Genomic DNA, 22444 nt, shown 5'->3' on the forward strand with positions numbered 1-22444 from the left:
GGCGCGTGCCTCCTTCCTTCGGACCGTGCAGCGTTCCCGGAGGCTCGACTCAGCAAGCTGGAACAGGAACCGAGCCCTCAGGCCCTCGTCGCCATCCCGGCCCTCGAGGAATCTGCGCCCCAGGCGAAGCTGTCCTCGGAGGTTCGGGAGCGTCGGAGTGACTTTCCGATCCTTTCCCCTGGGACCCGAGGGAGCCCTCCCTCCGAGTGCCGGGTCCTCCCAGCGGCTCCCCCGGGGCTCCTCCGGCCGCCCTCGCTTACTCAGCGTAATCCGAGCCGCGGAGGGCGGCGGGGTTGGCGGAGCCCGCCCGGGGTTAATTGCCGAGCTTTGAACGCCCCCTCCCGCCCCGCCCGCCTCCAGCAGCCGCCCCGCCCCCGCGGAGAGGTCCCGGGCTGGCGCCAGCGGCCACAGCCGAGCAGCTGGAGCGAGCGAGGCTGCAGCGCGGCCGCCGGGCGCAGCATGACTGCCATCGGCGTGCAGGTAGCCGGCGCCTGGCGGGGCGCTGACCCGGGGTGCTGCCCCGCCGTGGGAGGTTGGGGGGCGGGAGGATGGGGGGAGGGGCGTACCCACCGCGAGCTATAGCGTCGGGCTGGGGGTGCGAGCGCCCCCCGTGCCCGCCCCCTGTTGCAAACCTGGGTCCGGAGGAGGCTGGGCGGGGAGCAACCTCGGGGGGCCTGCCTGCCTCGCATAGCTGCTCCCGGGACGCGGACTCTGGCTGCCTCTGCTCGCGGCCTTGCAAGCACCCGAGGCTCCCAAACTTCATTGGGAAAGATTTTTCTTCTCTTTGGGGTCACCAGCGACTTACTGGTCAGTTTACCATAAGGGTCCGCCTTTGTGAGAAATGAGGCGCGTCTGGGGTGGAGGGACAGAATCGACTTGCAAAGTGAGGCTTATGTAACAGAGGATGCATCTCTTGGGAAGCTAGACCTTTCTGGGGTGGCGGTTAGGAAGACCGTCTCCCTCCCCAAAGCTGCGTTTGGGGTGCTGGGCTGGGGGTGGACTCGCTGAGGCGCACGGACACCTCAGGGAAAGGCTCTGGCTAGGGAAGAAGCCCGTGTCTCCGAAGATTTGGCTTCTCCTTAGCGTAGTGCAAGATGTTTATGTTGGCTAAGAACCTACACATTCCTACCCGCTCCCTCGGGCCTGCTGCTCCCCAAAGGGAAGTCAGTGGGTGGCGGTACCGCTGCCCAGCGGGCGAGCTTCCTTTCCGCGCAATTCGCCTGCTGCAGAATCTATCCGCTGGACTGTCCCCAGGATTAGAGAGGCCCGTTGACTTCGTGTACAAACGCTCAGCCACAACACTAACCTAGTAGATACTGTTCTGCCCATTTTATAGATGAGGTAACCGAGACTCAGAAGTAACGTGCCCTCCGTGGCTGGCCAAGGAACAGAATCAAGACTCAAACCCAGGGCTTTCTGGCTCCAAATCCCACTGGCTCCTCCTGCCTTTACCTAACGGGAGAAACCCCACCCACAGGCCACCCCCAAAACCTCTTCTATAGCCAGGACCTAGGCACCTGGGAAGCCGGGCATGGGGCGCAGGGAATTCCTCCCCTTTGTTCTGGGGCATGTCTGGAATCCCGGCCAGGCAGCGTGCTGGGACAGACCAGGTGCGGTCGCTCCCCTCTAGGAGCTTACAGCCCATGTAGGGAGAGAGACTTGGAAACAGGGCATGGGGGAGCGAATGCTAAATTAAGAGGTGCAAAAGTTGCCAGCCGGGGAACTGGAGGAAGCCTGGTAGCAAGGTGAGAGCTCAGCTGGGGAGGCCACAGGCTCCAGGTGAAGGGCGGGTGCTACAGCCGCTTCGGGATGATAACTCTTCATCCCCACAACCATGACTTGCAGGCAGGGGTGGGCCCAGCTGGGGCTGAGAGGAGCAGAGGCAGGCCGGCTCATCAGGAAGCTGTGAACTTCCAGGATGTTGACGATGGTGATGGCCTCACCTGGGCCGGGGCAGAGTGAGTGATGAGGGGGAGCAAATATGGGAGACATGTTGGGGATGTGGGGAATGAGTTGGGAGGAGCTTAATTTGTCTACCTGGGGATGCTTTGGTTAAGGGGAACACATGAGGCCCTGGGTTATAGGAGGAAGACCATGACATTGGACTCAGTAGCCCCGTAGTGTCAAGTGACCCTATTCTATAGGTCACTAGAAATCATTCAAGGTTACAGATGAAAAAGGAAAATCCTTACATTTTTAGCAGAGAAGTTAAGCCCCAGAGAGATTTAAGTGATTGCCTAAAGGTACCCTGCAGGGGTCCTCTAGGTCAGGGGCAGGACTTGACCTCCCCCCTCCCTTCTTTTCCACTGCACACCTGTCCAGCTGCCCTCCAGTAGCTGTTTCAGGCCCTGCATCACTGACAGCTGGCGGAGGTGCCGGGTGGTTAGGAATGAAGACTCTATATGTGTTATTATTGTTATTAATATTAATAGCTACCATGAGTTGGGCGCGGCCCGTGTACCATGCGTCTTTATATACAGGATCTCATTTGATTATTGGGAGCTTCAGTGGTGGCCAGAGAGTTTAAATGAAGCCTTACTTTGGGGCAGGAGCGGGAGAAAACGAGATGAGGTCAGCTGTCTTCACTTTCTGATCCTGACGTGATGTCTAAGGGCCTGGAGATTAAAGTCCAGTCTGCCTAGGACAGGTGGGGCTGGGGAAGGGACAGGACGTGCCTGTTTTACAGCCAGCATGCTGTCTAGGATTAAAAGGTTTCTGGGTCCCGTGATTTGTTCTCTGCATGTGGTGCTCCTCCTTTTTAGGACCACTTATCATTCTCTAGGGACCTTGTAACCTTGCCAGGTGCCTTCATGGCTACGACTTTCCTGCAAGTGTCATTAACTTCATTTTCTGTCTCTTTTTTTTTTTTTCTTGAGACGGAGTCTCGCTCTTTCACCCAGGCTGGAGTGCAATGGCGCGATCTCGGCTCACTGCAGGCTCCGCCCCCGGGGTTCACGCCATTCTCCTGCCTCAGCCTCCTGCGTATCTGGGACTACAGGCGCCCGCCACCTCGCCCAGCTAATTTTTTTTTTCTATTTTTTAGTAGAGACGGGGTTTCACCGTGTTAGCCAGGATGGTCTCGATCTCCTGACCTCATGATCCGCCCGCCTCGGCTTCCCAATTAACTTCATTTTCTAGATGAGAAAACAAGGGCTCAGGAAGTTAAGAAACTGCCCAAGGACAAACACCTCTAATGGTTTGTGGAGTAGACACAGGTTTTCAAAGTTTCCTTTGGTTTCTTTCTTACCAGTAGATTTTTTTTTTTTTTGTAATGAAATGCAATACAGATTCCTGGACCCCCAGTGTCCCAAGCAGGTACAGGGCTCAGTTGAAGTGAGGAAGGGGATTCAGAGCCAGCCTGCTCAGCTTCCCTGCCCACCCGGCTTCAGCACTGGAAGCCCCACCAGGAGCAAGGGGACACAGTTTGAGAACCACAGTCCATACTCTTAGCTCCGTGTTTTTGACCACACCCAGGCTGCCTTCATCTCAGGTAGGACCCAGGCTGGTCCTAGCTCTGGCATGGCCCTTGAGGCATCCCTCTGCACACACCTTTTCCTCACCAAGCTGGGCATGGGGTGCAGGGAATTCCTCCCCTTTGTTCGGGGGCATGTCTGGAATCCTGGCCAGGCAGCGTGCTGGGACAGACCAAATGCGGTCCCTCCGGTCCAGGAGCTTACAGCCCATGTGGGGAAGGCTGTAAGGGCTCAGTACTGAGCCCCTAGCACACAGGCCCTGTCCTTAGAAGGCCCTAGTCAGTATTTATTCGCTGAATGGATTCCACCTTCTGCGTATCATACAATTGTCTGGGCAGCCGTAACAAGCTTCATTGTGCTTTAGGTGAGTGATCTCAGGCAAGTCACCTGCCCTCTGCATCGTTTCCTTCTCTGTACACCCACCATGGAGCTTCCTACTTTATCAACTTCATAGGTTTAAGAATAAAATAGGATCCTACTTAAGGCAGAGGTGCTGAAAGCAAACTGCATCCTTATTCCTGTACCCGGGGGTTGAAATTAGCAGTAGCTCCTGTGTCTGGGGCATGTGAGCAGATACTCTTGCTGGGCTCTTTGACCACAGGAGTCTCCCAGAAGCAGGGCTTTATTTTATGTCTCACACAGAGAGGAGTGGCCCAGAGCTGCCTCAGGAAGCCTTCATTCACCCATGGCATAGGACACACCCCGTGTTCCCCATTGATCCATTCTCCTGGGTCCTAGCAGTGACCATCATGTGTGCCTGTTTTGCATACCTCCCAAACCGAGGTGTAACCTGGGCAGCTTCTAGACACACTGCAAAGCAGGTCATTTAATCTATGACTATGCAGGAGACTTGGTTTAAAGGGAGCTTCAGACGGAAGTGGCAGTGGTTGCAAATGACCTTTGACTTATCTCACAGCTCTCCCTTGAGCACCCACTGAATGCCCAGGTATTGGGGACACAGCAGTGCCTAAACACAGAATGTGGTGGTGTGGGGGTGGGGGGCGGCCTTCCCAGAGCACACAGTGTTGGAATGAGACAGAAATAATATATAACTACAAACTGTCCTCAGAATGGTGAAGAATTTGAACAGGTGCCTGACACAGAATACCAGGAGGGGCCTGACTCTGGGTTGAGTGGGCAGTAAAGCACTCTCTGTGGAGGAGACTTTAAGCTGAGACATGAAGAATGGAGAAGAGGTGTTGTCCTCTTCTCCGTTCCTGGAATGGAGAAGGTTTCCTCTATTGTGATGTCCTGGAGGGGTGGCAGGAGCTGCAGAAGAGCCTCTACAGGCTGAAGGGCCAGTCATCTGAGGAAAGAAAGTTCTGGACATGGGGATAGAGGAGTGTGCTGGGAGCTGAGGTTGGGTGGGGAGGCAGAGCGGATTGTGAGGGGCTTGTGGGCTGTGTAAAGAGTTCCTGAAGTCGTTCTTTTGCTTTCTGGGTCAGGGCTTGGGTGCAGTGCCCAGGCGATGTCCTTGAACTGTGAGATGAGACGCCTCACTGGACACCTAGCTTGGCTTGCCAGGAGACCGGGGTGGAGGCACCTCCTTCCAGGGCTGAACCAGAAGCAGAGGAGAGCTGCAATGGCCTTTCCATGCCCAGAAGCTGTAGGAGCAGACAATGGGGTTGGCAAGCTCTGGGTAGGGCACGGGCCGCACAAGTCTGAGGGCAAGATGCAAACGTCACTTTCAGTACCAAGAAAAACGAGGCAATAATCTAGAGTCCTGGGCTGAACGTGGACAGCTCCGAATCATCAGGTGGGTGGGGATTAGGACAAAATCGTGTGTCCTGGGGAGATGGAAACAGAACCGTGTATTGGTGTGCTAATGTCCCAGTGCTTGGTACAACCCTGGCAGCTCTGCCAGGCCGTATTCTTGTTTTATATACAAAGAAACCGAGGCAGGCTGCATGCTCAAGGTCAGGGGAGGCAGGCACGACAGGTTTTCTGAACTCAGAACTGACTCAGATTTGCCAGTCGGTTTGGACTTCGCACCCACTCTGAAGATCACGAAAGAAAGAAAGGTCAGAGAACTCTTAGTGCCTGGTGAATACTGGATGGTAAATGCTCACAGATCTAGAAGGGAGGAAGGGTTCCCCGAAAACGGTGGGTCTGGTCTGTTCTGGGCTTCACAGGAGACCAGAGCAGAGAATAAGACAGTGCGGAGCAGGAAGGAGGGCTCAGGGGTCTTCCCTGCAGAGGTTCCTGGGGGTGTGGCAGGGCTGTGGCTGACAGGGTGCTTCCTACGGTTTTTTCCAGGCCCAGAGGCCTTTGGGCCAAAGGCAGCCCCGCCGGTCCTTCTTTGAATCCTTCATCCGGACCCTCATCATCACGTGTGTGGCTCTGGCTGTGGTCCTGTCCTCCGTCTCCATCTGTGATGGGCACTGGCTCCTGGCTGAGGACCGCCTGTTCGGGCTCTGGCACTTCTGCACCACCACCAACCAGAGTGCGCCGATCTGCTTCAGAGACCTGGGCCAGGCCCATGTGCCCGGGCTGGCCGTGGGCATGGGCCTGGCGCGCAGCGTGGGCGCCTTGGCCGTGGTGGTCGCCATTTTTGGCCTGGAGCTCCTCATGGTGTCCCAGTTGTGCGAAGACAAACACTCACGGCGCAAGTGGGTCATGGGTTCCATCCTCCTCCTGGTCTCTTTCGTCCTCTCCTCCGGGGGGCTCCTGGGTTTTGTGATCCTCCTCAGGAACCAAGTCACACTCATCGGCTTCACCCTAATGTTTTGGTGCGAATTCACTGCCTCCTTCCTCTTCTTCCTGAACGCCATCAGCGGCCTTCACATCAACAGCATCACCCATCCCTGGGAACGACCATGGAAATTTTAGGCCCCCTCCAGGGACATCAGATTCTACAAGAAAGTGTGGTCAAAATGGGACTTTTCCAGCATGTGGCCTCTGGTGGGGCTGGGGTTGGACAAGGGCCTTGAAACGGCTGCCTCTTTGCCAATAACTTGTGGGTGGTCAGCCAGAAATGGCCAGGGGGCCTCTGCAGCTGGTCTGCAGGGCCAGAGGTCAGGAGGGTGCCTCAGTGCCACCAACAGCACAGGCTTAGCCAGATGTTGATTTTAGAAGAAGAAAAAAACATTTTAAAACTCCTTCTTGAATTTTCTTCCCTGGACTGGAATAGAGTTGGAAGCAGCAGGGTAACTGGTACCTGAGCTAGCTGCACAGCCAAGGATAGTTCATGCCTGTTTCATTGATACATGCTGGGACAGGGGCTGCAGAATCCCTGGGGCTCCCAGGGTTGTTAAGAATGGATCATTCTTCCAGCTAAGGGTCCAATCAGTGCCTAGGACTTTCTTCCACCAGCTCAAAGGGCCTTCGTATGTATGTCCCTGGCTTCAGCTTTGGTCATGCCAAAGAGGCAGAGTTCAGGATTCCCTCAGAATGCCCTGCACACAGTAGGTTTTCAAACCGTTTGACTCAGTTTGCCTCCCTGCCCTTTGTTTGAACCTTACAAATCCTGGATAACTCCAGCTTCTAGCAGCTGGCTGTCCCCTCTGGGAGCTCTGCCTATCAGAACCCTACCTTAAGGTGGGTTTCCTTCCGAGAAGAGTTCTTGAGCAAGCCCTCCCAGGAGTGCCCACCTGACTGCTAATACACAGCCCTCCCCAAGGCCCGTGTGTGCACGTATCTATCTTCTGTGAGGGTTAGACAGCTTTAGGGCACCATTTTAAATCCCAGAACACATTTCAAAGAGCACGTATCTAGACCTGCTGGACTCTGCAGGGGGTGAGGGGGAACAGCAAGAGCTTGGGTAATGATTAACACCCATGCTGGGGATGCATGGAGGTGAAGGGGGCCAGGAACCAGTGGAGATTTCCCTCCTTGCCAGCACATCTGTACTTCTGTTCATTAAAGTGCTCCCTTTCTAGTCCTTTTTCTGCCCAGAAGTAGGTGAGGTTATTGCCCTCAGCCCATTTCATTCTACACTGACTCCTTCCCCCTCCCTCACCTGTTGAATTCTGGCTCCCAGCAATTGCATGGGTTTTTGGTCTCTGCCCCGCTCTTGTCACTGCTGCAGGTTCCTTTCCTGGTCTGGGCTGAGTGCCTATACCTACCTCTATTGTGATGTTTTAAAATTCTTATTCCAGGATGCATGGAGTCATGAAGCGGTCTGCTTTGTAGGATGTAAGGCCATGGGCTTTAAGGTTGAACCACCAAGATGCCCAGAGTCCATGGAGATCATCCCGGAAAGGTTTCCGGGAATTGCTCAGTTTTACAGAGTACGGAGCTCATCAACCACACAGGCGGCATCTTAGCCTGGGAAACGGGAACCTGGAGCAATCTACAAGTCGCAAATGGGATGCGTAACTCCCTTGTTTCTTCATGGGGAGGGGATGTATGGAGGTGGGAAGTCAGGGTGCAGAGAGGGAAGCACTTGTCCAGGGTCACCCAAAGCCGGGAGTAGAGCTGACCCACCCACCAGCAGGATGCCTTTTCTTTGACATGGAGGCGAGTTTCTCTACTTCCCTCCAGAATGCTACCCCCTGAGCACTAGTAGGTTTGGTTTTGAGAAGCCTTCAAAAATGGAGTCCTTTTTCATCTTCACATGGGGGCAGGGAGTGCAGATATTCAAAGGAACCGAGAATGAGAGTGGAGGGTGAGACTGAAGTCCCCAGGAGCTTAGAAGGGCAGCAGACGGCCCCTGTCCTTCCCTGCCTGGGAGCAGGGAGAGCACAGACACAGCCTTGGAGCATGGGCATTTGAAGTCAAGGGCCCTGGACTGAACTTCCGCCACCTTTTTGCTCAGTAGCTTGGGCAAGTCACAGGGCTTTGGTGGACCTGTCTTCTATGAAATGGGACCATGCCCCATTTCCTGCTGTGTCTGCCTCAGGCTGAAGACATCTGTGTGGAAGAGCAGGAAAAATAGGGGTGTGCCCCTCACACCCTGCTGGGGATAGTAAGAGGGACTGGGGGCCCTGGGGCTTCCCTGGCCTCCATGGTGACTTTATCATATTATTTTAGCTGTTGTCCTGAAGGTTTGGGTGACAGCTACTAACCAGGTGAATTACAGTGGGAGACAGACAGGATCCACCAAGGGCAAACATTTCGTGTTGGCTGGGCCTTCTAATCTGGTCCCTGAGTAACTGAGCTGGGGGACCAGGGAACAGCCCTCCTCCTACAGGAAGGCATTGGGAGCAGGCAAGAGCATACACCCTCACCTTGTGTCAAGGCAAAAGGATGGACAAATATAGATTGAATCTCGTCCCAGGCACCATTTATTTCTCTGTCCCTTTCTGGGACCCCTGAACTTCTCTTCCCAGAAGAGCAAACAAACCAAATCCCAGGCCCTTGTCCTGCCCCACAGTGCCCCACATCCCTTCGGAAGAGTCCAAGGCCTGAGGAGGGGCATCTTCAGCTGAAGGAGGGCAAAGGGTGTCTGCTGGGAAGACTGGCTGTCCCGCAGCAGTGCCCAGCCTTCTCAGGAGCTGTCTTGGTCTCTGTCCGTGGGTGACCCTGCTCCAGCCTCTCAGATGATGCTGGTCCTGCAGGTGCCCTGGCTCTGCTCCAAGTGGCTGGCCTTGGTGCCATTGCTGAAGGAGGCCACGGGGTGCAGTGGGAACTCACGGAGGTGCCACTGCTGCCACTTCTTCTGAACTTCCAGCTGCACCTGCCCGGAAGACCAGCCATCAGCCCAGGAGGAGAGGACAGTTCTGTGCCTGGAGCCCCGCTCACTCCCCCAGTGACTCCACACAGGCCCTGCCACTCCTGCCCAGCTGCCCTGTCCCCTAGCCTGCAGGCCACCCAGATTGACCGTTTCCAGCCCCAATGTCCAGTAGTTACGGAGGGTCCCTTCTCTCCTGGGCACGTGCACCTGCAATCTCATTACATCGTGTCTTGAAGAAAGGACTTGGGCACCTTGGGACAAGTGTGTGTCCTTGATGTTACAAGAGCAGTGGTGGGGAAAGCTAGCTCCCTGGCCCCCAGGCTGAGAGGAAAACAATCCTGGATTAAGCCAGAGGCTGAGTTCTCTGAAGGTCTGGGGCACTGACAGGGGCTACTGGGCAAAGGGCCAGCTTAGAGGAGGGTGTGGTCTGAAGGTGTGGGTAGGGCAAGACCTGACTCCACTCAGTGATGGGTCCCCAGTGATTTTAAGTGATTTAAGATGGGTGCCCACTTATTCCCATGAAGCCACCCAAGCTCAGAACTTATCTGGGACCTAGGGAGTTTCTCTTTGTAAATTTCCTTCACAATTCCCAGCTGCAGCAGCTGAACCTTTGAAACTAGGCTTGATGTTTGATTTTTGGGAAACATCAAAGGTCATTCCCATTCAAGTGCGACAAACCAGATAGATGGTCAGTAGTCACAGGAAGGCTTAGCTCATGTTAACTACATAGCTCTGTATGCCCAGAGCCTGGGGTCCTGACCCAAATGCTCCGCGTGAGGCTCGAGTCCTCAAAGTGAGTGTGCAGTCTCCCAAGGAGTCGGTGCTCGTCTGGAGGTCCCTAAGGATTGAGCTGCAGACAGTTCTGAGTCACCCATTTTACATATGGGCAGACTGAGGCCCAGAGCAGGGCAGTGACTGAGATCACCCATTAAGCAAGCAGCAGGGCAGTCAGGAACCCGGGTTCTGCCCAACTTTCCTCCTGCATTTGCTGAACAGATCAACATTGGCACCAGGAGTGCTTGTTAAAAAACACTTTCTCAGACCCCGGTCCAGACCTACAGAATTTATTTCTGTGGAAGGAGAAACTAGGAACAGGGTCCAGCCATGGTTTTAACAAGCCTTCCAGGTGATTCTGTTGCTCCCATTAAGCAAACTCAGACTCCTAAAAGAACTGGCCAAGCCACCTGCCAACAGACCCAGGACTCCCTCTGACCCTTTCCATCCCCCTTCCTACCACCCCTCCCAGGTAGCTCCTTCTGACCCAGAAACCAATGGCTAGGAGCTCTCCTGGGTACCTGGGTGACCCGAGACTACTCACCTCCCCGTTGAGGAAGCAGTAGAGGACGGCCACCACCAGTCCCTGCCAGAAGAACAGAGGTAGCAGGGTTAGCACAGGTGCTCAGCATGCGGCCTGAACCAGCTGGCCAGCTGCACCCTCCCCAGGTCTCTTAATCACCAGCTACAGGCTCATTTCCCCACCTCTCTTGCCTCACTGGGAATTAGGCTACCTCTTGTGGGCTGCCCACGGTGCCCCTGGCTATGCTGGCTCATCCAGCATAAACTGTGAACTCTTTGCAGCCAAGGGTGGGCTCCCTTTTGAACACATGTGGCGTCAGGGACAGGTCAGTAGGGGCTGCTAACCCAGCCAGCTGGGCTCAGGAAGCTCACCTGGGAGCCACAGGGATGGGTGGCACCTGAAGTGCACCCACTCTGCCAGGAGGAGTGCAGGCTGCCCAGGGTGAGACCCTGGGCCCTGTGTGGTCTTATTTCAAGATAAGCTGGAAATCTGAATATGTTTAAATGTAGATAACTAATTCAAATTGAAAAACAAACATGTAGGCAGAACAAACTATGTACAGCTCCCGGCCAGCCAGCGGTGAGCAGGGTTGGACCTCCCTGCTTAATGGACAGGTGGGTGCACCTCCATGCTCAGAGTTTTATGTTCCCTGGTGTGGTAAGGTCTGTGCCTGTAAGACCCTCCCTCCCTGGTATTTGGAGCTCTTGATTTCCTGATGGTGCCCCCAGGATTCTGGTGTGGAGCTCTGTCAGGGGAGGGACTCCAGGCTGGGCCGCCTGCTTGGAGCCTAAGAGGCCTCCAGATCAGCAGGAAGCAGTGTCTGCGGCACATTCGCCCTGCTCCTCTCCTTTCTCAGGGACCCACCTCAGGCCACCCTTCTCTCCCTTACGGGCCTGCCCTCCCCACTCAGAGGCCTGATCTCAGATAGCCCAACTCCTCCTCCCTAGTCCCACCCAGGCCTGCCTGTAGCTACTTACGATTTTGGAAAGGACCTCAAAGGGTGATGAATCAGCTCATCGATGGTGGGCTTAATATGTACAACTTCTCAGGGATATTAGCATTTTAAAAAGAGTTAGTGGCGAAGCTGGAAGGGTTTGCTTTAGAATTGCAGGTATCAATGACTGCCACATAGACTGGGGACTATTTGAGGGGCAGAAACACTCAGGGCATCGGTTTCCAAGTTTTGCTGCACATTAGAATCACCTGGGACCTTTTATCCAGGTTGCACTCGCCAGATCCCAGTAGCTGGGGGCATCAGCAGCTTTTAAAGATCACCACACAGTTCCAAAAAATGGGCATCATGGTCCGGGAACTACTGTCAGAGAGGGAGTAAAAGGCACTTCAAGGCAGGCTTTGAAATAAAACAGACTTGGATCGGAGCACAGCTAGGCCTGAGTAATTGTAGGTCCCAGGTGCTTCATTTAACCTCGCCAAAGCCCTTGGAAGCAGGTGGGAGGATCTTCACCTCACACGCGAGGGAACTGAGGCACGGAGGGGTTTAGGCATGCCTGGAGCTCTGTGTGCTTGGCCCAGAGCCACGAGCAGGCCGAAGATGCTGCCCATTGCATGGGCTAGGGTTGCCTGGCCTCTGCTGCCCTAGGGTCCAAGGACACATTTTCAATGTTCAGGGGAGGGAGTTAGCTGTGCTCCAGTGTATATAGGTCAGGCCTCACACAAGCCAGCAAGTTTACTAATTTCCACCGTGATTCTGCAATCATTAAGAATGAAGACTTTGAAGAATTTTAATGACATGAAGAAATGTTCGTGATGGGCATGACAGAGAATTAAACAAAACAAGCAAGATACAAAACCATACACATCATGATCCCAATTATGTGTGTGTGTGTCTTTGTGGAAAGAAAAGAGACGGAAGTAAACACACCAACATTTTAACAGAAGTTATTTCTGGGTTATGACGTTCTAGATTTGTTTCTTATTATTTTTCTTTTTTTGAAAAACTTTTCCTTATTTCCCAAATTATCCACAATAAGCAAGCATTATTTATACAATCAGAAAGAGTGAATACATGTTTTTTTTTTTGGAAACGGAGTCTCGCTCTGTCATCCAGGCTGGAGTGCAGTGGCGCGATCTCGGCTCACTGCAACCTCTGCCTCCCAGGTTCAAGCAGTTCTCTTGCCTCAGTCTCCCGAGTAACTGGGACTACAGGCACACACCGCCATGCCTGGCTAATTTTTTGTATTTTAGTAGAGACAGGGTTTCACCATGTTGCCCAGGCTGGTCTCGAACTCCTGAGCTCAGGCAATTCGCCTGCCTTGGCCTCCCAAAGTGCTAGGATTACAGGCATGAGCCCCCGCGCCCGGCCGTAAGTACATTTTTAAAGAGTATATGACAGTGATGGTGTTATTACAGTTGTATGTGTTCTTCTTTAAGCCCTGTCTTTTAGAAATGCATACTAAACTCTTTGCAGATGAAATAACATGATGTTTTGAATTTACTTAAAAAGATAGGGGTAGTAGGTAGGGACAGAGATGAAATAAGACAGGCCATGAGTGGATACTGCTGAGGCTGGGGATAGGTAATGGGGTTCATTGTCCTATTCTCTTCACTTTTGTATATGAAAAACATTTTCTCATATGTGTGTGTATATATAAGAATATATATATATATACATATATATGTATAAAACTTTAAAAGATCCTTTTTCTTCATCAACATTCCTATGAGAACATCAGGAAAGTGCTTTTGGTTTTCTCTTGACAAGACATTTTCCCAGAGAGGTAGTCCACAGTCCCAACTATTAGCCCCAACTCTGAGGGACAGGAAGTCCCCGTCCATGGCCAGGCAGACCCGGGTCCAAGTTCTCAGCATGGTCCCTTTTCTGAGCCAGGTCAAGTCCTTCCACCCGACTGGTCCTCAAATCCTCTACCTGCTAGATGGGCCATTGTGTGCCCAGCCTCCCTGGACGTTACAACAGCAGTTGTGGGGAAAGCTAGCTCCCTGGCCCCCAGGCCGAGAGGAAAAGAATCCTGGATTAAGCCAGAGGCTGAGTTCTCTCGAGGTCTGGGACACTGACAGGGGCTACTGGGCAGAGGGCCAGCTTAGAGAAGGGTGTGGTCTGAAGGTGTGGGTAGGGCAGGACCTGACTCCACTCAGTGATGGGTCCCCAGTGAGGCATCCTCCCTAGAACCTGTAAGTAACAGGAAGACCCTACCCTGAACAGAGCTGTAGGGATGAGGGGAGGGTTTGAGACCTGCTTGCAGGCCGAGGCCACCCCAGTGAAAGCTTGGCTGGACGATATTGCCCTACCGTGGAAATGTTGTGAAGGACTAAGTCCTTTAAAAAAACTGACTGGGAGAATTTTGTCTCAGGCCCTAGAGCCTATAAGCACTGGCTTCTCCCGGCCGTTAGTTTGATTTTGTCTTACGGATATGCGAAATTTTGAAACAATTGTTTTGTCTTTGCTTTGGCTACTGGGAAGCTCCCTATCACACTTATGACCCATCTCTCCCTCCTGTATAGAACTTTATCATATTTGTTTCTGTGTAGCAACCCAACCAGTTGTATATTCTTTTTTTCACTGATCCTTCATCTACTTATTTTTTTGTCCTTTGTATGTTTTTCCCAAAAGCGACATTGCATTATTTTTGGAAGGAAATAGCTCTGAGTAAATAAACAAAAGGCATTGTGAAGTTTGGGATTCATGTTCAGGCCCCCTCTGTCCAAACCCGTTTACTGTTGTTGCTTTTTTTTTAACTTCACAACATCTTGTTGAATTAGTAGGTACGTGATTTTCCACCTCACTTTATTTTTTAAAGTCAGTTTTTAGTTTTAATAATTTGCATATGCACATGGTTTCAGAGAATTGAAGGATTCCTGTTACAGAACCAGCAGCCTCCTGACACCCCACCCTCACTTCCTGTTCCTCAGATGCGACTACTCCTTGAAACTCTCTTAACTGCTTCTAAAAAATATGCTGATGTCACCACTTGAGGAGTTTTCAGTCTAGGGCATTTTCCATGGACTTCCCAGTGTGAAGATGAGGACAGTGTTCTCTTCCAAACACCCGCCCCACACTCCTGCACGGCCCGCCCCAGTGTTTGATGACTTGGCCATCCACGCTTACGTTATTTTGACCATGTATATGCTATTGAGAGTTGTACAATATAGTGTACTGGGGCTACTTTTCCTTTTTATTCTCCCTGAAGTCAGTCTCTCCGTCTCTCTTAGTTTTATCTCCCACCCCCATTTGACTTATGGGGACCAGGGACCTGTAGCACTGTCAGGTCCGACCCCTTCTTCCCCTGGGTCTCTGCCAAATAAGGCATCTGGCTCGCAGTGGCTACGCCCTCCACTTCTCCCGAAGGACAGAGAGAACTCCTCTTTTCAGCTGGCAGCCCCAGTCCTGGAAGCTTACCTGGAATGAGCCAAGGGCCAGTTCAAAAAACAGCTGGATCTCCATAGCGTCCTCTGGGGAGAAGGCGAAGACGATGTAGTGGATGCCAAAGAGGGGGATCAGCAGGAGAGTGGACCTGGCCAGGCGCCTGGGGACACAGAGAGGCTGTAGCCTCTATTCTGCCTCCCTGCGCCCTTTCTCCTCCTGTGGGCACACAGCTGTGCCACTCCCCAGCTCGGGACTGACTGCTGAGGCTGGCTAGCAGTACCCCAAACTTTTTGTTTTCATTTTTTATTTTGAAAGTTTCTAACTCCCACATATCCATCACTCAGATACAACAATTTTTGACTCATGGCAAAGCCCCAGACTTTCTGATCATGCACCTCCATCAGTAAAAAGAAAAAAAAACGGTACCTACACCATTAACTTTATTTATAAATTACGTGCCTATATCACTGCTGCTCTATGTCTAACATCATACAAGCAAAGCCAGCTTTCTCATTTGCTAGATAATAAATATCTATAAGGATAAATTCTTGTATTTTCTTCCCAGATTAGGGTTGCCAAACTTAGCAAATAAAAATACAGAATCCCCAGTTAAATTTGAATTTCAGATAAACAATGGATGCCATGTGGGGGTATAAATATTGAAAAACGATTTGTTGTTTATCCAAAATTCAAATGTAACTGGGCATCCTGTATTTTACCTGGCAACTTTATCCCAGGTCCCCAGGAATCTGACACCAAGTAATCTGAGCCACTGTCAGAGTCTCAAAACACAAAACACCATGGAGAAGGTCTCTGGGGGACATTAATTTGTCCTGTTTTTGTTTTGTTTTCTTCTTCTTTTTGAGACAGAGTCTTGCTGTGTCGTGCAGGCAGGAGTGCACTGGCACGATCTCGGCTCACTGCAACCTCTGCCTCCCGGGTTCAAGCGATTCTCCTATCTCAGCCTCCCAAGTAGCTGAGATTACAGGCGCCCTCCACCACACCTGGCTAATTTTTGTGTTTTTAGTAGAGACAAGGTTTCACCATCTTGACCAGGCTGGTCTCAAACTCCTGACCTCAAGTGATCTGCCCACCTTGGCCTCCCAAAGTGCTGGGATTACAGGCGTGAGCCACCGCGTCTGGCCGCTAATTTGTCTTTAATATAATTTATGGGCTGAATTATGTCCACACCCACTGCCAAATTTTTACACTGAAGCCCTAGGCCCCAGTATCTCAGAATGTGACTGCATTTGGAGAAAGGTCTTAAAAGAGGAGGCTAAGTTACAACAAGGATGGAGTGGGGCCTAATCAAATCAACTGGTGTCCTTAGAAGAGGAAATATGGACACACAGAGGGACATCAGGGATGCCCACACACAGAGCAAAGACCCTGTGAGGACACAGCAAGAAAGGCTTCAGAAGAAACCAAACCTGTCGACACCCTGATCTTGGACTTTCAGCCTCCAGAACTCTGAGAAAATACATATCAGCTGTTGAAGCCACCTGGTCTGTGATATTTTGTTATTGAAGCCCAGAAAATGAACGTATTTCTCTTTAACATTTGAAAGTTCTTAAGTGTTTTTGGATCACACACTTCCCTAAAATCTGATGAAACCGAAGGTCATCCTCCTCTGAAAAATACACATACTGTACCTACACACATTTGTGTGAATTTCAGTCTTTGAAGCCCATGTGGAGACTCCCTAGCCTTGCCCCAAGGATAAGATCTCTCTGCCTTCAGGCTTCCTGCCTGAGATTTCTTAGTGTTTCCACCCCCATACAGTGTGTGAGGCTCTAAAATCAGACTATTCCCCCCAACCGCCCCCATGTACCTGGTAAATTTCTTACGACTAGGTCTACAACTTTTCCTCCATCTCCAATAGCTAGCACCAGTTGAGTAAACAGTAGATGCTCTGTAAATGCTTGCTGACTGACCATGCCTCAGTCTTTGCCCTTCACTTACTTATAATGGCTGACTTCATTTCCTCTTGTTTCTTGGGTTCTAAGTTTTCTCGTCAGGATTCTTAGAATGTTTATAAAAAGGATGAAATTAATCTGCAAAACACAAGGCAGAGGTGGGACTGAAGGTATCTTGCTTTTCCAACCACCCCTCCTGGCCCTGTCCCCTGGACCTGAGGGCAGAGAAGACATTGCAGACACCACAGCCAGGATGGCTCACCACTGCTGCCCCTCCTCTCCATCCCCTCCCCACCCCCAGTCCTGATGAAACACTGTCTAGAGTCCATGGCAGGAGGCAGCACTCCCTCCTGCCCCTGGGCTGCAGGAGCTCCAAGGTCTGCTCAGTTGCAGGGCAGATCACTCACCCTTGAAGATCACTGGAAGCCCCTGGGGATATTGTTAAAATGCAGGTTTGGGGTGGACCTGAGATTCTGCATTTCTAACAAGCTCCCAGGTAATACAATGCCAAAGCTGACTGACTGCCTTTACAGCAGTGATTCTCAAAATTTAGGGTACCCATTGCTGGGCTGTAACCCCACAGGTTATGGTTCAGTAAGTCTGGCGTGGGGCCCAAGAATGACTATTTTTAACAAGCTCCCAGGTGATGCTGAAGCTGCTGGTGTGAGGACCAGTTTGCAGCTCAATCGCCAGCTTCAAGAAGCCACCCTTGATTACTTCCCTTTCCTGATTTACTGTATTTAGGGATAATATTACTGTGTAAGAGCACTTAAAATGTCTTTTTTTTCTTGCGAACTATGATTGGGAGATAAAATATCTTAAAAGGTCAAATGCATGTGTCTGTCAAACATGTATGTGCCTACTTATCTGCCAATTCAATTGTAACTTCCTGAAGGACAGGAACGCAGTCTTTTTATTCATTTTGGTGTCCCCTCCCCCAACCCCATTGCCCAGTGCCAACAACATTAGGAAGTTGCCCACATGGTAGCATCTCTCCCTCCCTCACACACCTGCTCCAGCCATTTTATAGAAGCAGGGATCAGTGGAATCACCCAGCCTTACACCCGCATTTTTTACACAAGCAGCCTGGGGCCTGGGAGCGCTTGCCAAAAGACACAGGATTAGCGGCTGTCTAGGACTCCTGGCCCAGCACTGCGTTTCAGGGAACCCTGCTTCTCTGCAACTTGTTTATGCATCTTGTTGTAAGCTGGCTATGCATGCTGTCAACTCATGAAGGCTATTTAGTTTAATTTTGTTTGCCTTACATTCGTATTTAATAGGGAGCACTGGGAGGGAGGGAGGGAAGGAAGGAAAGGAAGGAAGGAAGGAAGGAAGGAAGGAAGGAAGGAAGGAAGGAAGGAAGAAAGAAAGAAAGAAAGAAAGAAAGAAAGAGAAAGAAAGAAAGAAAGTCTTTAAGGTCCCAAGAATGAGTCTATTTTTAAATAGTGGAATTCCAGGCCCCATGCTAGGTTGGTAGGGAGATATTTTGCATCAGGAGTGCTCATCCAGCATCCTCAATTGCTGAATAAATCACAGTCCTCTGAAACCAGCCCTGGACACTAGAGCTGGCCGTCCTTCATCCAGGGTTGTCCTGGGCTGGGCTGTCCAAGTCCCAGAATAACAGCAGGGCTCGCTTAACTAAATGAGGAAACAGCCTCCAGCATGATATTATGAAGCCATGGCAAATCAGTTTGTCAAGGAATTCCACATCAAACAGGAAAGCTCACATCTATTGCTAAGTGAAAAACAAAAAACCAAAAACCTAATTAAGGATTTCGAAAAAGAAAAGTATGTCTGCTCAAAGAAGAAGATAGGAAGGAAAACATATGGTCGTAACATATACGTAGCTGGAAGAATGAATAATGATTTTTTTTTCCTTTTTAAAAAATACATTTTGTGCCAGGCACAGTGGTTCACGCCTGCAATTTCAGCACTTTGGGAGGCTGAGGCGGGCAGATCACTCGAGTCCAGGAATTCAAGACCAGCCTGGGCAACACAGTGAAAGCTCATGTCTACAAAAAATTAGCTAGGCGTGGTGGTGGGAGCCTTTAGTCCCAGCTACTCGGGAGGCTGATGTGGAGGTTACCTGAGCCCAGGAGGTGGAGGTTGCAGTGAGTCATGATTGCGCCACTGCGCTCCAGACTGGGTAACAGAGTGAGACCCTGTCTCAAAAAGTAAAACCAAAACAAACATTTTGTATTTTGCATTTTTTGCTCAGATTATATAATTTAAAAAGAATAAAAGAAGGTTGTCATGGAATGGTCCTCTCCTCTCAACCAATCCCAAGATGTCACCCAGGCAGCTACTGGAAGAGAAGGGGCCCTGTCCTGTGCCCTCTACCCCTACCCCACGCTGGCGAGCCTGCACAGGGCACTCACTTTCAACTGGTTCTGCAGCCTTGGGCATCCCTGGGCAGTCCGTGTGGACGTTACTTCCAGCCAAGGGACTGCTTCCATCCATGAGAGATGATTCCCGTGTGTCCCCATGTGCCTTCCCTCCTCTGTCCCCCTATGCTGAACCATACCCATGGGCTGGGCTACAGGACTCTACCCCGGCACAGAGCAGAATCACCTGGGGACCAGTACCCAGCCCTCTTGCCAGAAAAAGAAATGGAATCGATAGCTATCAGTATTTTTTAAAAGCTCCCAGGTGATTCAAAAGGGCCACCAGGGTTGACACCCGCAAGCTCCTATCCAAGATGGTCACCCAGCATCTCTTCCCTGGGGCTGGCCCTCCCGGCCTGAACCCATTCGCAGCACTGCAAAGTCTCAAGACCATGGCCCCACTGAGCTTCCCCGATCTGCACTCCCACCTACTTCAGTGATCTCAGCTTAGCGACTCATCCCAGGTTAACAAGCAAATCCCTAGAAAAATGCTCAAGGCCCACAGGTCTGAACCAGTGAAGGTGGAATTTCAGGCCAATGGGAGCCAGCCAGTTTAGAACAAGGAGCTCTGCTCACCACACTTGAGCTGCTACTCTTGAGAAAGAACCAGGTTTGCAAGCTCTTGCCTCCAGCTCACCCCTCACCCCACTCCCACACATTCTGTAGGGGGCAGAGCTTCCACACTCCACGCTGCTCACCAACCTCACAAACACTGTGGTTTATCCCTCCTGGCACCTGCAGGGAGCCCTGTCCTTCCACCTTCTGCCCCTGTGGGCTGGTCACCATTTCCGTCTCTCCCACTGATCCCCAGCTAGGGAGAGGAGGGCCACTCACCAGGATGGAGAGGATCACAGGCCCACGAATGATCCACCAGATGGATGCGTTGGCATTGATGTCCCAGCACCTAAGGGAGGGACAGCTGGGCATGGTTACGAGTGGGAGCTGGACTAACCAGCAAGGACATGTTCCCTCAGGTGGCCCTTGGTATGAAGGACCCATGTTTGTGGCACTGAGCCCCTGCAGTGGTGTCCCCAGCACCATTAGAACCACCCCCCTTTCCTGCCACCCAGGAGCACTGCTGGGGCTGAAGGAGTGGCCACCTGTCTCCCTGCGAGAACCTGAGAGCCAGGAGACTCCCAGCTCCAAAAGTTAGCTCACTGTCAGAATTCACCAGCGAGCACGGTGGCAAACTCAGCTACCAACAGAGGCCAGGAAGATGACATCAGTAAGAGAAGTGGTGGATGGCTGACACGAGACCTCAGGATCTGGGGACATCAGGCCTGGAGGGTACTTAGCAAACTGGGAAGCATGTGCCCTGTCCAAGACAGCCGCAGCTCTGCTCCAGCTTATTTTTGCCACAAGGAAAAATGGAACGTGTTAAAGGACCTCTCCATTTTTTTCTAGACAAGCTGAAAATCCAGACTTTTAAAAAAAGTGAATTCACCCAATACAAAAATTACTTTGAAGCAATTATTTCAGGCTGAATTTGGACTATAGACACTCGGATGTCTCATTCGACCTCATCCACTTATTGGCCTGGTTGTGTCATTATGCCCCTGAGAAATCAACTCCCATGCTGCCCCGCCGCCTCGCCACTGCCCTGCTGCCTCTCCTCTTCCTCAGCTTCTTTCAAGCTTGCTTCCCATGTACCTACTCCCAGGTGCGTCCCCTGGGCTCACTGGCACCCTCAATGCCCAACTTCCTTAGAGCCTGGCTCTGCAGGGCTCCTAAACACCCAAGGGTAGAGAGGCATCCAGGAGGGAGATCCCAGGAGGAAGAAAAAGCTGGGCTGGCCCTTCCTTGAGTTTCCTCCATGGAGCAACACCTGCCTAGAGCCCTGTAGCTCTTGTCTGGCATCTGACCCACATGCAGAGTGGACAGGCAGCAAGAAGACAGGAAGGCCAGGACAGTGCGGGCGTGGCCAAGGTTGCTCAGCCCACCTGGAAACTCACACCTGGGAAGAAGTGAGCCCCAGTCCAGGGAACTCATCTGCGGCCTCTACTTTGAGAAAAAGGCCTTTCCTAGATCGCTCCAAAGAAGTAACTATGCTGTTTGAAAAGCTGGACGATGTCAGATACATTCTTGTTACCCTCTTTCCATTAGCTTACCCAACATCTTCCAGAAAGTGTCTGGCAACAGCCCACAAAGCAACAAAAATGGCCGGAGAACCTGAGGATTAAAAATAAAGGGAGGGGCAGAGGAGAGAGGACTCAATTTTCAGCACACATATCAGAACAGGACAATCGGTTACCCCAGCCCAGCTACTGAGCAGGTGCCAAGATTTGGTTTTCACAGAAACCCCTCTGCCATCTTGTGCCATCTTGTGCCATCTTGTGTGGATGTGGCACCATGTGCCTCAAGGGTGCTGGGCATGCCCTGGGGACTATGGCAGAATCAGAAGGATCCCAAAGGCCAATTGGTGTTAGGGGGTCTCCTGGGAACCCAGGCCGGACTCCAGAGGTCCACTGCAAAGCATAGAGGGGCTGGGACTCCTGGGCAGGCTCATGGACCCATGGAGACAGCTGGAGAGCCCCTTCTCATAGTGATCTGCCTGGCCACATGCAGCGGGGAGGAGGAAGTGGAGAAGGGGTGGACACAGGTCATGAAAGAAACGTTGATTTTATTCAAATATTGGTTTGTAAAAAGCTTGGCAGTTTAACAGCTAAGGTAAGCCATCACTGTCATGTTTAAACAAAAACATGTTTTGGACTAGAGATGAGATTAAGTCCACAAGAATTTAGAAGAGAAAATACAACAACATTTCCTGACTTCTAGTTAAACATGGCAAACTGAACTTATACATTTATCCCTACTTCCCCTGAAGCCCCTCTAAAATGATAATAAAGAAATAGAAATGGTAAAAGCCCATAAGGACAAAGACTGAGAAGGAAGGGCAGAGTAGAGGAGAGATGGCAACATGCTTAGGCACATAGAAGGCTGGCAGAGGAGTGGCAGCTGATGTCCCGAGCAGAGGAAGCTGAAACAGAAGTGCTGTCTGGGGCAATGCCGCTGGGGAAGTACCCAAGGATGCTCTAGGGCCAGGGCACCCGGTACCCAGGAGGCAGGTGGCAGGGTGGGGCTGGGGCAGGAGGATGGTTTGAAGTCTGGATAAGAAACAGATAAGCACCCCAGGCGGCCAGCACTACCCTCACAAGACTTAATAGTTAACTTCCAACAGAGTTATTCTCTGGAATTACTGAACCAAGGAGAACAGGGCTGCAGCCCAGCAGAGGGCCGGAGGGGGTGCTCAGCTGAGCAAGAATAGAGTGATGGTCTACACCAGTGCTCAAGGTGGCTCTTGAGAACGTGTTATGTGGCTGGTCCCTACTGAGTTGTGTACTAAGTGCAAGATAGATACCAGATTTTGAAGACTTAGTAGAAATAAAAGAACGTAAAATATGGCCAGACGTGGTGGTTC

General features: G+C 51.6%; 2 protein-coding genes across 2 annotated transcripts in view; one reads left to right on the top strand and one right to left on the bottom strand.

The window, feature by feature from the left end:
* The first annotated feature begins 401 nt into the window (after positions 1-401).
* Positions 402-7353, top strand: TMEM37 (transmembrane protein 37). The gene is made up of 2 exons (XM_032145716.2): positions 402-480; positions 5730-7353. The coding sequence occupies exons 1-2, from the start codon at positions 460-462 to the stop codon at positions 6300-6302; spliced, it is 594 nt and encodes a 197-aa protein (XP_032001607.1). The 5' UTR covers positions 402-459; the 3' UTR covers positions 6303-7353.
* Positions 7354-8675: 1322 nt separating this feature from the next.
* The window catches only part of SCTR (secretin receptor), a 75724-nt gene continuing 61955 nt past the window's right edge, over positions 8676-22444 (bottom strand). The window contains exons 8-13 of the mRNA XM_032145637.2: positions 21135-21195; positions 19861-19930; positions 16689-16780; positions 14760-14886; positions 10406-10447; positions 8676-9090 (exon numbers count right to left, since the gene is read on the bottom strand). Of these exons, the coding sequence (XP_032001528.1) occupies positions 8950-9090; positions 10406-10447; positions 14760-14886; positions 16689-16780; positions 19861-19930; positions 21135-21195 (533 nt within the window). The 3' untranslated portion in view covers positions 8676-8949. The remainder of the gene's footprint in view (positions 9091-10405; positions 10448-14759; positions 14887-16688; positions 16781-19860; positions 19931-21134; positions 21196-22444) is intronic.

Source organism: Hylobates moloch, unplaced genomic scaffold, assembly GCF_009828535.3.
Source record: "Hylobates moloch isolate HMO894 unplaced genomic scaffold, HMol_V3 SCAFFOLD_24, whole genome shotgun sequence".
Classification (NCBI taxonomy): domain Eukaryota; kingdom Metazoa; phylum Chordata; class Mammalia; order Primates; family Hylobatidae; genus Hylobates; species Hylobates moloch.

Excerpts from the sequence above, each read along its gene's own strand:
- TMEM37 (XM_032145716.2), top strand. The coding sequence starts at position 460 with ATGACTGCCATCGGCGTGCAG. Across the intron at positions 481-5,729 it reads TGACTGCCATCGGCGTGCAG|GCCCAGAGGCCTTTGGGCCA; the intron begins GTAGCCGGCGCC and ends GGTTTTTTCCAG.